The sequence below is a fragment of the Girardinichthys multiradiatus genome, chromosome 19 (assembly GCF_021462225.1).
Source record: "Girardinichthys multiradiatus isolate DD_20200921_A chromosome 19, DD_fGirMul_XY1, whole genome shotgun sequence".
NCBI lineage: Eukaryota > Metazoa > Chordata > Actinopteri > Cyprinodontiformes > Goodeidae > Girardinichthys > Girardinichthys multiradiatus.
Genome location: NC_061811.1, coordinates 27,980,817 through 27,998,333, shown reverse-complemented (window position 1 = coordinate 27,998,333; position 17,517 = coordinate 27,980,817). Strand labels below are relative to the sequence as shown.

At 40.0% G+C, this 17,517-nt stretch overlaps 1 protein-coding gene across 3 annotated transcripts; it reads left to right on the top strand.

Moving 5' to 3' along the window:
* The first annotated feature begins 244 nt into the window (after positions 1-244).
* cdan1 (codanin 1) lies at positions 245-17,463 on the top strand. 3 transcript variants are annotated; one of them, XM_047345833.1, is made up of 29 exons: positions 245-392; positions 672-1,360; positions 1,446-1,646; positions 2,395-2,424; positions 2,515-2,705; positions 2,929-3,045; positions 3,126-3,204; positions 3,334-3,454; positions 4,555-4,664; positions 4,782-4,871; positions 5,610-5,685; positions 5,794-5,999; positions 6,319-6,451; positions 6,564-6,707; positions 6,844-7,010; positions 7,684-7,765; positions 8,049-8,138; positions 8,232-8,286; positions 8,631-8,767; positions 8,858-8,961; positions 9,298-9,447; positions 10,190-10,253; positions 10,423-10,501; positions 10,636-10,856; positions 11,397-11,504; positions 11,585-11,648; positions 11,727-11,938; positions 16,528-16,635; positions 16,757-17,463. In XM_047345833.1, the coding sequence occupies exons 1-29, from the start codon at positions 315-317 to the stop codon at positions 16,877-16,879; spliced, it is 4,029 nt and encodes a 1,342-aa protein (XP_047201789.1). In that variant the 5' UTR covers positions 245-314; the 3' UTR covers positions 16,880-17,463. The 3 variants fall into 3 exon arrangements, with proteins under 3 accessions (XP_047201789.1, XP_047201790.1, XP_047201791.1); XM_047345834.1 differs by having other exon boundaries at positions 246-392; positions 16,760-17,463; XM_047345835.1 differs by lacking the exon at positions 2,395-2,424 and having other exon boundaries at positions 246-392.
* Positions 17,464-17,517: the final 54 nt, after the last annotated feature.

Sequence of the window (17,517 nt, the reverse complement as noted above, 5' to 3'; positions counted from 1 at the left end):
ACAATAAAAGACCTGAAATATTTCAGTTAGTGTGCAATGAATCTAAAATATATGAATGTTAAATTTTCATCATTACATTATGGAAAATAATTAACTTTATCACAATATGCTAATATTTTGAGAAGGACCTGTAGTTGTCTTTTGCTTGGGAATATATTTGGTATGAACTTGCCTTTCTCAACATGGCGGCCCCACTAACGTATCGAAAGAAAGCCAATTCAGCGTCTATTCTTGTATGTCTATGGCTGTCGGGCCAGTACGCCTGCGCACACGCTGACCCCGCCTCCTTCTGTCTCCCAGCTACGCATCCCAGAATGGCGGCCCTTTTAGAATGTGTTCTGTCGCGGAAAGTGGGCAATGATAAGGTTGTGGGCTGGTTAAAAAACGTTCAGGTAGGTCTGAATCACTTTGTACCAGTATCTTAGCAACGTTGGCTGCACCTGTGCCCTCACGTGCGGTGCTAAATGAGATGTCACAGACCGCAAGGGATTGTAAACAAAACTTTTAGCTGCTATGCTAGCTAGTTACTGGAGCGAACCTCGCCCGCTACACTCGGTACTGTTGTATTTACCTGTGAATTAAAGGAAACACGCAAGTAGACAAATGTTAGCTGGGGTATTGGGAGCTAGGTTTGACTAACTTGTAAACTGTTACTTTTTCTGATCCAACAGGAGGGTGACAAGTTGTCTTTGAGTGAACCTGAGCTGATTATCCACAAACAAGAGTTTGTCGCTTTCCTTTTAAACTTCCTGAGAGAGCAGAGCAGTGAAGCTCTCACTCATGGTCCTGCAACACCAGCCAAAACCCCCAGCCGCCCCAGACCCCCAGCACAGACTCAAGGCTTCTCTGACAAGACTTCCTGCAGGTCTGCTGGGAGTGAGGTTGGATCTCGCAGTGCCAGTCGTGTGCAGCTGTTCTCTACAGCTACATCTGTGTCACCTGGAAATGAGTCGGATTCTGCTGGTCAGTCAGGTCTGAGTGGAGTCGATGCCTTCAATAGTCACCCCTTGTCTACAGGGTGGAGTCCTGCTTCTAGGCCATCAGGCTCTGAGCGCAGGCATGGCCAGAAAGTCTGTCTCGGCGACTTCATGGTTTCCCCTTCTGAGATGCGGCATAGCCCCAGCTTCCAGCCACACAAAGGGCGCAGAAAGAGTGGTGGCAGCACAGCGATCGGAGGGCAAGCCAGGCAAGGAGGAGGGCGTGGGGTCCCTCACAGTGATGAGGCTGGTGGTAGGCGATCAGCAAGAGGAGCAGGGTATGGCAGGATAAGTGAGCAGGTTTCACCTTCATCTCCAGCTCATCTCAATTTCAACAACTTGGAAGACTTCCCTCCTGTTGGTTCATCGGCCATTTTCCCTGGGTGAGTTAAACACTTCTCTTAAATGAGTAAAATTGAGCATTTAGGTATCTTTTGAAATCGCCTAATTGCTTCCGTTACCCCCCAGGGCATCCAAGCCGTCCAGAAGAATAAACCCAACACCGGTCAGCCCAGACCGGCCTCACTCTAAACCAAAGACGTGCTTCACATCCACCCCTCTCCAGAAAGCTTCCAGTCCTCCACGAGGAATGGAGCCGCTTGAGGGACCGACAACGGTGCGCACTCCAATGAGCCTACAGGAAGAGAGGGAATTACTCAAAATGGAAAAGTAAGCTCACGTGTGTGGTTTTCAAATGCAAAAGATGTAATATGAGAAGCAATCCTTTTACTCTTTAAACCTGCATCCCTTGCCTGTTAGTACTGCTTCTATTTTATTGAACTTTTCTATGCATATGTAATCAACCCGTCCAAGACAAGACTTTGTACAACCACTCTTGCTGCCATTGCATCTGCTAGTGTGAATCTCTGGAGACTAACATGTTTTCAGATTCTTTTTTTCAAAAAGACTCAAAAAGGAACAGTCAGATTGGATTTGGATAATCTGTGTGGGTCAGTTGTCAGGTCTTGCCACAAACTCTGATATGGATTAAGTTTTGAGCTTTAACTAAGCCATTCTATTACATGGATTTGCTTTAATCCAAACCATTCAAGTGTGGCTCAGGCTGTATGTTTAGGATTAATGTTCTGGCTCTCTGTATTTAGCTCCATCCATCCTCCCATCAACTCTGAACAGCTCCCCTGTCCCTGCTAAAGAAAAGCATCACCACACCATGATGCTACCACCATCATGTTTCACAGTGGGGAATCGGTTGTGTTCCTTGCTCCCCATGATGTTGTTACTTTTTAACAAACCTGTAAAGCCTTCACAGAACATCTATAGGCTGTTGTTTGCCCTAGATTTTAATTAGAAGCATCAATGTAAGGGGGCTGAATACAAATGCAGACTGCACTTTTTGTTGTAAACTATTCACAACGTTTTTTCTTCCTTCCATGTTGTACCATGACAAAATGTGAAGAACTTCAAGTTTTAGCAATTCTTTTGCGAGGTACTGCATTTAATTGTTTCACCACCTGCAGCATTACTTGTTCTGCACTCGTGCATCCCTGCCATTTTATTAGGATGTTTCTGTTTGTAGGACAAAGCTGGCCCAGCAGGCGGCCTCTCTTCCTCCGTGCTCTCTGGATCCCTGTACTCCTACCAAGACGGGAACTAGGATAGAATCTAAAGTTACACCAGACCCTCAGACGATGTGTCCTGAACCATCCAAAGTCACCTTCTCCTCAGAGCTCGATATTTTGGCTGAGCTGTACTGTACCTGCATTTCTGGTAAACGACCACACGGTGGTGGTAATGAGCTTCAAATTGGTGCTGATGGAAAATGTTCTGTGCATGGTTTATGAGTGAGGGGTTTGCATTACGCAGGTGTGTTAAAAGGAAATTTAGCTACACTAATTAAAGTGTAGCTAAAAAAATGAACAAATGCTATGACACCTTTTATGGAGGATCATACAAATAGCATTCTTTTAATTGTTTCTTTATGTTTTCACAGAAAACCTAGTGCCAAACCTTTTCCTCGAGCTTTTCTTTGTGATGCAGCTGTTGACATCCCGGTCTCCTCATAAACACAGCGATGAAGAGCAGTTGAGTTTGTGTTCAGTAAATTCAGGTGAGCAGTGGACCTTTTACCACTCATAGCTTAAACAAATCTTGAATTTTTGAGAAATGATCGCCCTTTTTTATTTGCAGATGTCCTAGAAAGATGTTACCTGAGACAAGTGCACAACTGTGTCTATTTTGCAGTAAAAGTTTTGGAGAATCAATTTCAGTGAGTGTTTATTTTAGTTATTATTTACTTAAAGCTTTAAAGCCCACAGATCTATCCTGTCTGGTAGACTTCTGTATAGTCCTACAAGACAGATTCTCAAACATGGTTTCTTCCATTTTATTTTGTCAGGTTGGTCGTTCATTTGGACAAGTGCACTTTGCGTCTGCTGGCAGAGAACGATAGGGTGGCCTCTTTCTCTCCAAAACTTAAAGACTGCTTCACTCAGGCTCAGGACAGAAGCACAGCCAAGGTCTGGCGTTTATTGAACAGCTACCGGGTTTTATGTCATTAAAACATGTTCTTAAGATTCTGTGCTGTTGCATCCATGCATTAAAGATGGAATGGGAATATCTTCCCATTGTATGAATTTAATTTCCATGCATGCCTTTATTTATAATAAAGGTGGAAAAATATTTAAAGTGAATCCCAGTGGGAGCAAAATTCGAATAAACATGGGTTGATAATTGAATCGTTAACTGGACATGCTATATGAGTCACATTCTAAAAATGTGCAGCGATTTCTACCTTGACTTGGAAACTGGAACGTTGTGGTTATTCTTTCATGCTGTGGTCCATCCAGCCATACAGATCCAGATGCAGTTACATTGAAAACGTCTAAGGGCAACTGAACCATCAGCTTTATACATCATACTCTTCCATATCATGGAGCTATGTTGGAAAAACGTTCAGTATTTCTATATTTTACTAAACAGGTTTTCTTTCATCCTCTTCAATATTCAGTAGTGTTCAGCCTCTCTCTGTGTCACTCCTAAATCCTCCAAGTTCCTTCCACTGCCACACTGTTTGCAGACAAAGACGCTTTGGAGAAGTAAAGTAAACATGGAAAAACTTTCTGGAATGAAAACATGATGGCGTAGCGACACTGACAGGGTGTCATCACCTGTTCATCTGGTTTTTTTCCACCGCTCCTGGATGTCTGATTCCACCACAGATATTCTCTGGCTTTAAATTTTTAAATCTGGGGCTCTGTAGGGTTCATGACCTAAAAGGGATCTCTAAGTAAAAACAAAACCCCAAATGTGAAGCAATTTTTGAGTCTTCTACCATATATGAACTGTAACTTGATACAATCTCTCATTTAGATTAAAGACAACTTCAAGATTTGTTTTTCTAGCTGGTGCCAAACACCTTTCAGCTGGATGTGACATTCTGATCCAATGCTTGAGACAAGCAGATAACCAAGCCCAAGCATGATTTCAATGTGCAGAAGCATCATTTATGGGGGAAAAGAAAATGAGAGGGCTGGTCTTGGAGTTAAATATGTTTGCTGACAAAATCATACCTCAAAGTATAAGATTTTAATTATTTCTGATTGTTACTCTATTCCAGCTCTCTCCTTCAGCGTCCACTTTCATCCATTCAGTCCCATTCCAGCCTGCTACTGACAACCGTTCCAATTTTGGAAGCGACAAGGCCTTCCACACCTTTAAGAAACAGAGGTACAACCCAACTTTTTCTTTTGTTTAAAGTGTCCAGACTCTGAATTCAACAAGCAGTGAAACAGTTTTTTTGGCGATTTCAGAACCTGTTTAATTTGACATTTTCCCCCTCCTCAGAGATATTTTCTATGAAGTGCTTCGAGAATGGGAGGACCTTCATAAAGAGCCAGGCTGGAACTTCGATGCTGTACTTGGAACTAAAATCAGGCAAGTCCAATCAGTTATGAGGCTATTTATGCTGTTTCAGTGAATCAAATCTAACTCATAGGGATTTTGTCCTTGCTACCAATCATTAACAAAAACAGGCATTTGCTAATGCAGACTAACAGCTTGTAGATGTTTGAAAATGCAGTAAAATAGCACTCAGCATTTCATCATTATTAAACCCTACTAAACTGGCACCCCCATGATGTTCTGAAGACCCTTGGATCTGTTTCTGCACAGTAGCAGATATTTTGTTGACGCTCATTTACAGTCTTCAGTAAACTCGTATCCATGTCTAAAGCATGTTTACGCTCGGCTTTGATTTGACTCGTTGGCAATTCGGCTCCGAACATTTTTCGACTGTTCAAGTTAGGAATATGTGGACAAACCATCAAGAAAAATAGTTGCTTCTGTACCTTGGTGCTACGCTCATGAATATCCCAACATTTAATGCTGAGATCTTCCCTACGCCGACAGCTGGCCAGCCAAGGCATGCAGAGCATCCTGTAATACAATTTTGCAAACCATACAAATGAAAAAAAGACATTATATTTAAACTTTAGCTCCTCACCTCACAGAAGATGACATCAAATCAGACGGTGTACCAGCTAGAGGGACGAGGAGTTTAGTCCACTAACACAGATCAGTTTAAAGGGTCGTAATAGGGCCATAACTACTAATCAGGATTTAAAAATCTGAGTCCGTAGCAACGATAAAATAATTTCCTGTCTTCTTTCTTAGAGGAATGATGAGTCAACTCACTTCTGCTGGAAATCATTCCCACTTTGCACGTCTGTTTTTGAAGCAGCTGGTTCAGGTAGACTGGCACCTCAGAAATTTGAAATCCAAGATCCTCTGCAGCTTTCCAACTTGCTCCCAGATTCACATCGAACAACATTAAGCTCCTAAATGTGTCGCTTTGCAGATGGGTAAAGGCCCTCGTACGAGCAACCCGTCGGTGGATACACCCGATGCTGACCTGCTGGGAATGCTGGGAGCTGACAGCCTGGGTCGTCTCAAGCGTCTTGAGGAGCGTCTCATTCAGCCTCATGGAGTTGTCGGCCCCTGTCCTCCTCCGTCCTTTCCTGGCCACCAAGGGTTCTTCAGGAACTTCATTCAGACAGCCAGCTGGTGAGGAAGCAGATACCATTGTTTTTTTAAATAATGTTGATTTCCCATTAAAAGGCAACTTTAACTGAATTTGGCCTTTATGGAATAATGGAGGAATAAATAAAAAGAAATGCAAAAAAAAAAAAAAAAAAACCGTGGCACACAAAAACAAAACTTTGTATATCAAATATTAAATAAATAAAATCTTTAGAATTCAAATCTGTCATGCCAGTAAATTGACATTGCTGCATTTGCATTGTAATATTAGCTAAGTTTGATAATTTGATAAGATTACTTTGACGAAATAGCTTTCTAAGTGTCTCGTATCATTATGTCCCAGCTGCCAGATGAACCAGCACCTTCAGGACAGCCTGTGTCAGCAGCTACTCCACTTGGATGAGGTGTCCATCCTGAGTCCTCCTGCTTCCATTGGGGAGGGAGAGGAGGAAGAGGATGGAGATATGGAGCAGCAGGTGTTCTGTTTAAGTGCTTTCTTTACAGCCAGATAGCGCTTTAAGCAAAATGTTAGCATCCAAGTTGCAGTTGAAATGACAGATATTTGGTTATATTTTGTTCTCTTTCCAGGATGAGAAGCAGCGGTTCGCCTCAGTGCTGCTCCTAGCTCGTCTTCTGGCAAAGTTCCTGGGATTCATCTCCTTTCTCCCCTACCAAACATCAGAGAAACCCTCCAAAGAAATACAGGAAACATCGGTAGCCCTACGCAGCAAGGTAATAGAAATGATGCCTGTAATGTTTCTATTAATGAGCCTTTTCCCTTTGAATGAGTAGTTTAATCTCATTAAGGAAACTCTGATGTTTTCTTTTGTTCTGGGTTTTATTAAAAATGGATGTTTTCCCTCCACAGAGTGTTCAGGTGCTGGATGTTTGTGCTGTGCTGAGAAACAGCGTTAGGAGGAGGCGCACCATTTTGACCGTGCCCTGGGTGGTGGAGTTCCTCTCCATGTTGGACTTCGTTGGGCCTCTGCTTCTCTGCTACAGAGTGGCACTGGCTACACTGCTTCTACTATACAGGTTAGATTCTCCTCCTCTCCCACACGGTGGACACCTTCAATGAAAAGAACCTGTAAACAGAGTTTTCTGACTGGTAATTACATTTTTATTTGATATTTTTTCAGGGTTCTTTCCTACTGCAGAAAAACAACCTGAATTTCTGAAAATAATGAGTTTCTACATAGATTTATGTTGGCATTCTTTATCCTAAATTTGTGACACAAACAAAACTGATTATTTTAGTTTTTGAGTTTCAATCAGAACCCACAGATAAATGTACCTTCATTCGGAAATAAAAACGGGCCATTTCGCTGCTTTTCTGGCCTCTAGGCCTTCATTTTTAAACTGGACCTGTGGTTCCTAAACTGGGCCTGATTTAAATCATTGGATTAACATGCTCATATTTTTGTGACTTCTACAAACTCAATAAAAGTATCACAGATCTCAAACTGTGATTTAAATAATTAAGGATGATCCACTCCGGATTTTACCACTGTAAATATATCAAAGTTTGAAATACAGATGATGTGAGCTGTTCCAGATGCCTAAAGAAGCTGTGAAATAGTCCTTCACCTCTTTGCTGTACTGGAAGTCGACTACAGCCATGTGTTGTTTCATGACAGATGAAAACACCTGAATTTGAGTCTGGAATAGTACAGAATTCCTACATGAAAAGTTTGTTGTTTGCTTATAGGAGGCTGCAGCTGAACCGAAACGAAGAAATGTGTTACCTGAACAAGCTGCTGCTGGTGTCAGTGTTGGGATGGCTCTTTCAGGTGAGTCGCAACATGCAGTCCTACAGAGACACGTTAAAGTATGAAACTTGGTCTAGGTATGTCCCAGATTGCCCAGACTTATTCCCTTCAACATTCTGTCCATTCTAGCTAGAACTATGTGCCATAAACGTATTGTAAACTATTATATTTTTTACAAAAATTGGCTGAAACAGGATTGAGAACTCTGGGAAAGTTGCCGTGAAAAATGCGGGAACCCCTGATAAATTGCGATTCCCTTTCTTGTTGTAAATTACAGTTAAACTTGTGCTTCTTACTCGTGTAGATTCCCGTGATTCCTGAGGACATTTTCTTCACCAGTGAGTTTACTGCACTGGTCAAGGAGGAGGGCGGTGACACGGGTTCTCTTGGACTTGTAAGGACAAATGTTCTTCGCTTTTGTCAAAAAATAAAAAACAAAAAAGGTCACAGTTGGATTTAAATTATTTCTTTTCATTTTATTTCTTAGGACTGCATTCCACTGGTGGATCAGCAACTACTTTATACATGCTGTCCATTTCTTGGTGAGTGGGGGTAGCTAAATGCAGGAAAATCTTGGAAGAAAACCTGTTAGAAGCTGCAGCGAAAAGTAGTTCTGCAAAGTGTTCTGGTTTTTTTCCCCCCAGATTTTTATTTGTAAAAAAAAAAACAAAACACAAACATGCATCCATTTCCCTTCAGTTACGTGACATAATGTGCAAAATGTCCCCCTCCTTTCACAAACCACCATATATTTTCTTGCGGGAGCTTTTCATAGAAAACAGAGCAACTTAAGTGTTTAAATTTGCTTTTGATGTGAACCAAGAGACCGTAACATCCTAGTGTTACAGGAGTGGATTAATGTTCTGGCTTGTTTCCGCCTGTTCAGGTGAGTTTCGTAAGCTCCTAGCAGCTTTCGTGTCTGGCAGCACAGCCAGGAGTGGAGGAATTATCCGCAAGATTACCCCCACTTCTGCAGAGCTCAAGGACACACCGACCGCCAACAGATCGCAGCAGAAAATGCAGGTGAATCAGCATCACGGAGATTCTGTGCACACAACATTTGAAGCAGCATCACATGTCTGGGTGTCTGACCGAAATGCCTGAATGTGACAGGTGGACCTGGAGCAAGCCTTCTTCCACAATAAGCCTCCGTCGCTGCGCCGCACAGTGGAGTTTGTGGCTGAGAGGGTTGGATCCAACGCTGTCAAGCATATAAAGTTAGTATTACTGGAATCAAAGGGAGATTTGGGCTGATAGCTCTTCAATATCACTGAAGTCATTAGTTGCCAAATCAAGCTTAACTTTGACAGTGCTTTATTTTACTTTGACATGTCCTCCAGGGCATTGTCATTTCAAATCGAGTAATAACTTTTGATATAGTGATTAATAGACCCGTGAATGTGGTTCGTGGCCCACCTAAGAGGCTAAGACATAACATTACCAGCGCTTTCAGGCTGATTTAAGCTCACCCTTGTTTCTAAATGTGTTTTTTGTTTCAAGTGTATATTAAAAAGCATCCCTTATCCTTTCTGTCTAATTGGTAACTTTCACAGGGCTACATTAGTGCAAGAGCTGGTGGAGAGAGGAGAGAAGATGCTGAAAGACGGGCTGCAGTCGGCAAATTCAAATTCTTCAAAGCTGAACGACTCCATATGTGCTCAGCTGTGTGATGCTGGCTTGGAAGCACTTGCGAAAGCCACCAGGTACGACATGACCTCTGCTGTGATTAGATGCCGATGCTTGATCGGTTTTAGTTGTGGGTTTTTATAAGAAACATAACCAGGACGAATCATTTCAAAACCATCTACACCATTAATGTAACATGTATCTTCTATATTTTATTGAAAAACTAATCTGTGGGAAATGTATTTAAAAAATGAAAAATAATCTGGTTACACAGACGTGTGAACTATTACATTCATCTGTCAGTATTTTTAAAGTTCTTCAAGTCTGAGACTGTAAGAGCATCCCTTGACCGTACAGCTCTCCTGTCAGATTTTATTCTGGACTTTGGCTAGGCCATTCCAAAATGTAGATTGTTCTTCTAATAAACCCTTTCTTCTCTTTCTAGTGGACACCAGTAGAGTTAGGGTCAAAACTGACTGGTATCTTAAATGTTTCACAGTTTCATTCCTCTTTAAAAAAAAAAAAAAGAAAAGAAAAACCTAACCGTTGCATCTGAAGAGAAGCTACCCCACAGCATGATGCTGGCACCACCAACATCAAAACAGAACTTTTTAGAATTTTAGGACAAGAGAAAATTGTTTCGAGAGCCACAAATGTTGGAAACCCCTGGTTTAAGGTTTCACATACATATAGTTGAATTGTACAGAATGTATACAGGCCTTATTGTTTTACGTCTCATATGTGTACAAAAACAGGACTCTGAAGCTCAGACTCGCACCATTAATAATCTCAGGTCGTGTTTGTTTTTCTTTTCTGTAGGTTTTGCAATGAAAAAAGCCCTGACGCCATACGTATACTGCTCCCTGTCGAGACCACGCCGCCGGTAATGAAATTACGTTTTATCAAACCTTTTCTCTAAGTTTGGAAGTGAAAGGGGAAAAACTGAAACCAAAATCAAATGTAACATGTTTTATTTACATGGAAGACTAAGCATGTTATCACGGTGAATATCAGCGTTTATGACCATCACGAACACGACATTGTTTTTTTAGGTCCTGACTACATCTGAAAACATCACCAGGCGCCTAGCTGCTGAGAAAGCGTGCAGCTGGCTTTCTGCCAACATTACGGGTAGCTCGTTTAAGATTCTGAAAACTTGAGTTGGACTTCCAAATTAAAATATAAAAATGAAAAATGCTGTTGCCTCTTGAGGACATGAATCTGATATTTCCTCCTTTTTTTCTTTTTTTTTTTCTTTTTTAAAGCCCTGATCAGGCGTGAGTGGAAGAGCAGATATGACCGTGTGATAAAGGCTCTTGGCAGTCTAGTAGCTCCAGACTCTGTGGATGCAGAAGGCGCTGTGGTTGAACTGGTCCGGCAGGCGCAGATGAATACTCCCAAGAAGAAACAAGAGAAAGCGGAGTCCTGCCCTCCTCTTTGTAAACACAGCTCTTTCCTCCCCTCAGACATCCTCATTGAGATTAAGGTATGTCTTTTATCTTTTTGTACGAGGCTACTTTTCAAAAGTATTTACACCCCATGATCTTTTGTACATTTTGTCACGTACAACAATAAACTTTGCGTTTTGTTGGGATTGTATGTGATTGATCAGCACAAGTTAGCACATAATTGTCAATTTGAAGGAAAATGCTACATGGTTTGATTGAAATTGGGCCTTCACAGAATAGCTGTATTCATACTGAGAGTAAATGACACACTAATGGACTCCATTTACTTGAAGAGGATTTTATGTAAGGATATCAGAGTAAAATTGGGCGAATACAAACAATGACTCAACATTTTGTGTTGGTCTTTGCATGAAACCTAAAAATACTCAGAAGTTTGTGGTTGTGAAATGACAAACTGTAGGAAAGGTCAAGGAGTATGAATGCCTTGGGAAGGCTGAGTGATTAACTTTTACCTCCTTATCTTATTTACTGCACTTTAACCTGACTGTATGAGCAGTTTGCTTGACTCAAATGTAAAAATGAATTTCTGGTATTCATCTGGAGTTTGTCTGATTCAGGAGCTGCTGAGCATCGCGGTGGGGCCCAGAACAGACGAGGAGCTGCCAACTGGCTCCCAACTCAAAATCCTGCTTCAAAGAGTCAGAGACACATTGGAGTGCAGAAAGGTTCAAAAAACCCTAACAAACATGTAACAAACACATATGCATGTGGATCTCACTTTTCTTTTGTTTTTGTCTCGATTCAGTTCTTAACGCCTGTGTCAGAGCAGATGCTCCAGAACTGTACTGTGCTGCTCGCCTGCAAACTGGGTAAGAGATTCAAGGCTGCGATTATAGAGGCATAATCTGTACTTTATAATGTTTTTCAATGTGTTTACTGTTGTTTAGTGTCTGGAGAGCTGCCAGTGCGCTCTTTGTCATGGTGTAGCAGGCATGGCGGGGTTGCCATGGATCCCAGCGCCGGGCCAGAGCCCCCCGAGTCAGATGTTTTGGAGCAGCTTGCTGAGCTGTGGGAGAGAGGCTGCTGCTCCTCAGTCCCTCTTCATGAGCTCTTCACCCCACTCACAGTAACCGCTGTGCTGAAGGCCAGAGACACAGAGGCATGTTAAACACTGTGGTGTTGATTCATACACTGCATCCTCTTTGGTTTTAAAGCTTCTTCAGAACATAACACCTGGTTCTGTTAAAATATTTAGATTACCTTTAGAGAGCTATTATAACGTAGTGATGTTAAAATCTTGCCAGCCCAAAACACCTTTTTGTAAAGGTTTTATTGATAAAACCAGAGCAAAACACCTTTTTGTAAAGGTTTTATTGATAAAACCAGAGCAAAACACCTTTTTGTAAAGGTTTTATTGATAAAACCAGAGCAAAACACCTTTTTGTAAAGGTTTTATTGATAAAACCAGAGCAAAACACCTTTTTGTAAAGGTTTTATTGATAAAACCAGAGCAAAACACCTTTTTGTAAAGGTTTTATTGATAAAACCAGAGCAAAACACCTTTTTGTAAAGGTTTTATTGATAAAACCAGAGCAAAACACCTTTTTGTAAAGGTTTTATTGATAAAACCAGAGCAAAACACCTTTTTGTAAAGGTTTTATTGATAAAACCAGAGCAAAACACCTTTTTGTAAAGGTTTTATTGATAAAACCAGAGCAAAACAACTTTTTGTAAAGGTTTTATTGATAAAACCAGAGCAAAACACCTTTTTGTAAAGGTTTTATTGATAAAACCAGAGCAAAACACCTTTTTGTAAAGGTTTTATTGATAAAACCAGAGCAAAACACCTTTTTGTAAAGGTTCTATTGATAAAACCAGAGCAAAACACCTTTTTGTAAAGGTTTTATTGATAAAACCAGAGCAAAACACCTTTTTGTAAAGGTTTTATTGATAAAACCAGAGCAAAACACCTTTTTGTAAAGGTTTTATTGATAAAACCAGAGCAAAACACCTTTTTGTAAAGGTTCTATTGATAAAACCAGAGCAAAACACCTTTTTGTAAAGGTTTTATTGATAAAACCAGAGCAAAACACCTTTTTGTAAAGGTTTTATTGATAAAACCAGAGCAAAACACCTTTTTGTAAAGGTTCTATTGATAAAACCAGAGCAAAACACCTTTTTGTAAAGGTTTTATTGATAAAACCAGAGCAAAACACCTTTTTGTAAAGGTTTTATTGATAAAACCAGAGCAAAACACCTTTTTGTAAAGGTTCTATTGATAAAACCAGAGCAAAACACCTTTTTGTAAAGGTTTTATTGATAAAACCAGAGCAAAACACCTTTTTGTAAAGGTTCTATTGATAAAACCAGAGCAAAACACCTTTTTGTAAAGGTTTTATTGATAAAACCAGAGCAAAACACCTTTTTGTAAAGGTTTTATTGATAAAACCAGAGCAAAACACCTTTTTGTAAAGGTTCTATTGATAAAACCAGAGCAAAACACCTTTTTGTAAAGGTTTTATTGATAAAACCAGAGCAAAACACCTTTTTGTAAAGGTTTTATTGATAAAACCAGAGCAAAACACCTTTTTGTAAAGGTTTTATTGATAAAACCAGAGCAAAACACCTTTTTGTAAAGGTTCTATTGATAAAACCAGAGCAAAACACCTTTTTGTAAAGGTTTTATTGATAAAACCAGAGCAAAACACCTTTTTGTAAAGGTTTTATTGATAAAACCAGAGCAAAACACCTTTTTGTAAAGGTTCTATTGATAAAACCAGAGCAAAACACCTTTTTGTAAAGGTTTTATTGATAAAACCAGAGCAAAACACCTTTTTGTAAAGGTTTTATTGATAAAACCAGAGCAAAACACCCTGAATGTATCTTTAAGCTCTTAGAAGGTCCAGTTGTATTAATGTTGGTTAATGTTCAGATGGGTCATATAACAACTGAATACGTACAATTTGCTCTGGTTAGCTTAATATGTTTCCTGCCTGGGTGCAGCAGTAAGGCAACACGGTAAAGAGTACATCCACCTACATTTGCAGGTTTATTTTCTTTTAAGCTCCATTGTGGTGTGATACAGTTGAAACAAAATATTTACATACACTCTATATAAAAAAGCAAACATGTATTCTTACCCGCTGACTTTAAATCAGACTGAACAGACAGACTTTCCCTTCTCTTGGTTAATTAGGATTACCAAAATTAGGTCTGTTTGATAAATGCCAAAATAATGAGAATACTTTCTTCAGAGTCTGATGTTTACATACACTTAGATTACTGTGCCTTCAGAACATTTGTGAAAGGCCAGATGATGACATCAGGGCGATGCCAGGGTTGACAACATGCGACATCTGAAATGGAGGCAAACCTGTGGATGCATTTAAAGGCAACACCTCAAACCCACTGCTTCCTTGTGTGACATCACAGAGAAATGAAAAGAAATCAGACCTGATACCAGAAAGAAAATTGTGGACCTCCACAAGTCTGGTTCATCCTTGCTTACTTTTCCAGATGTCTGGAGATTCAACCTGTTCAAACAATCGTATGCGAGTATAAACACCGTGGGAATGACCAGTCATATCGTTCAGGAAGGAGAAGAGTTCTGCGTCCCCGGAGATTAACGTATTTTGGTGCAAAATGTGTGTATTGGTCCCAGAAAATAAACCAAATAACATGGTGAAGATGCTGACTGGGGCTAGGCATTATCTAGTGACATGCCAAGTCTAATCAAATTATAATTAGAAATGACCATTGTTACATTTGGAGGAAAAAGACAGAAACTTCCAGAACAACCAAGTCAATGTTTTTGAGTGGCTGCCATAAATGTCTGATCTCAGTTTCATGTGAAATTTGTAGGCAAAGCTGAGAAAAGGTGGGTGCCAGCAAGGCGGCCTACAAACCTGACTCGATGAAACTGGTTCTGTCAAGAGGAATGGGACAAAATTCCAGTGTGAGACACTTGTTAAAGGAAACCTAAAACGTTTTACCCAAGTCACACAGCTTAAGAGGCAATTCTACCAAATACTGAGGTGTATGTAAACTTCTGAATCTGAAGAAAGTAAAAATAACTAACCTTTAAAAGAAAAAGTATTGTTTTTCATTCATGCATATAATATTAATTTTTGTGTAAAATGCCTAATAATAATAATAATAATGTTTTATTGTAGTAGGGTTATCTAACACTGAACATTTTGGGAAAATTCAACCTTTACTTTTAGAACATAGTGTGGAGAAAGAAACGGTGGAAAAAGAAAATCCCATGTTAAGAAATGATTGTTTTTAATGATCATTAGTGAAACAATTAAAATAGAATAAACAGAAATGAAAATGAAACAAAACTCTCTGGTCAGTACATAGAAAAATAGATCATTTATGTAAAATAGAAGGATTTTGTTAAAAAAATAAAAATGACATTTACACACATTCATGCTGATTGCACTATTGCCACTTTGCCTCCTTCTTTACTTTCAGTCTGTGTTTTGCTGTTGGATAGAAACTGTTGCTGAATCTGCTTATCCTCGCTTTAATTCATCTGTAGCGTCTGCCTGACTGTAACAGACCAAACACAGCGTGACCTGGGGTGAGAAGTGTCATTTATGATGTAAAGGGCTTTTTCGAGACAGCGGGAACTGTAAAGCTCTTCAAGTTTATGGAGAGGGCAGCCAACAATCTTTTGGGCCACTTATATTTATAGCAATAGGTCATTATGCTTTCAACAGAGCACCGATAAAAGGACACCAGCGGTTTTTGTGTGATGTTATTTCTCCTAAGAACCCTCAGGAAGTGCAGTCTCTGCTGGGCCCTTTTCAGCAGCTCAAAGGTGTTCGCGCTCCAGGTCAGGTCCTCCTAGATATGGACTCCCAGGAATTGGAAGTCAGCCACCCTCTCCACACAGTTCCCCCTGATGATCAATGGTGAAATGTCCGTTCTCTTTTTTTGCTGTAGTCCACTATTATCTCCTTGGTCTTAGAGATGTTGAGCAGCAAGTTGTTCTCTACTACGACGAAGGACCAATGATGCTATGAGCCAGTTTCTCTTTCAAAGGCAACATGGTTAGAGTCCATGGCATTGTGAACTCTTTGAAATACCAGGAGATTTTAAATACTAATCTGGTGGCCTCTGCCATAAACCTGAAACTGGTTTGTCATTGGGTCAGGATATCGATCCAAAATATAAAGGCAAATCAACACAGAAATAGTTCACCAGGCACGAAATCAACAGTCCTCCATAAACATCTTAGTCCCCACTTCCAGTTCCTATTGAAAATGTGTGAGGTGAGCTGAAGAGAAGAGATTGTATTAAGAGAAATGTTCATAGGTCACTCTCTGTGTATGCTCCAATCTTGTGAAATTAGTTCTGTCCTGTTGGCAACAGGGGCTTCTACAAAGCATTGACACCACTGACACTGATGCCAACAAATATGCCACTCGCAAATTTGTTAATAATAACCTCATGATCTCAATTTCTATTGAGATTGTGCTTCTGCAATAAAGAGGGAATTTCTGTTGAGGGTTTTTAAGCATCTTTGCTAAAGGTGCCACTAAATGGGGCTGGTACTCTGAAATATGCAACTAATTCACTTCAATTCAAAAATACTTTATTAATCCCAAAGGGAAATTAAATGTTGTTGTAGCTCATTATGATAATAATGCCTTTGTCCTGAACTCTGTCGTGCAGTCTCCAGCATGTTCCAGTATTTCATGTGATTTATCATTTATGTGATTATTTCGTTTATCTTTTTAGAAGAAGAACTACCTGTTTCTTGTTAGAAAGCTGGTCGACAAAGGAATATTGAGTGAGGAAGAGGTCACGTCATACTGGAGGAAACTAACGGACCTGACCTTGCCTGCAGTGAGATTCTGTTTTTGTCATCATAGGTTCCTTTCGCAAAATCTCTTTACCATTGATTTTGACCTCTTTGACACGTTTTACTTATTTCTTGATCATTTCTCTCTCTTCTGCTTCTTTTCAGCAGCTGATTGAGACTTTCCAGCTGCAGTCTCAGAGTATTAAACTCTCTCTGCCTCTGGCTGAGATGCAAACGTGCTCAGACATGCTGCAGCTCTCTCATCAGACAATAGAGGGAGCAACCTGACAACAATACTGCCCAGTGTTCCACTAACAACTTGTGTGCTTTCACCACAGTGTCTTTTAAAGTTTCATCATGTTAAGTCATAAAATGGTCTGCTCCTCACCTACGATTCAAGCAACAAACAGAAAGCCGCGACACTTATGACTGGAAATGATGAACCACATCATTTCTCATCTCATGGAGCATCCTGAGAGGAAGCTTGATCAGAGACTTTTTTTTTTATTTATTTATTTTGGGAACGATACAAAACCCAGAATAGTAATGCTAAACAAACCTAATTATTTTATCACAGAAAAGGCTTTGCTATTTAGATGCTTTTTAAATGAAATCTGAGTGAAATCCAGAGAGGCTAAAACGTGCAAATATTACAGGTTTTTAGATGTAAGTGCAGTTTGAGAGACAGTAGTTTAGCTCTTTCACATATTGCGTTTGACCACATAACTAGTGATTGTTTCATGAATGTATTTACAGCGTTTGTGATAGCTATTGTTCATGTTGAACAGCGATGTTTTCCTAGACTCTTTTAACAGAAGGATGTATTGACACAGACTGAGAATATAAGTAAAGATTTGTTCCAGTGTGCAGCAGCTTTGGTTTGGTGTCTTTTTTATCAGATCTGGAATAAAAAAATAAAAAAAAAT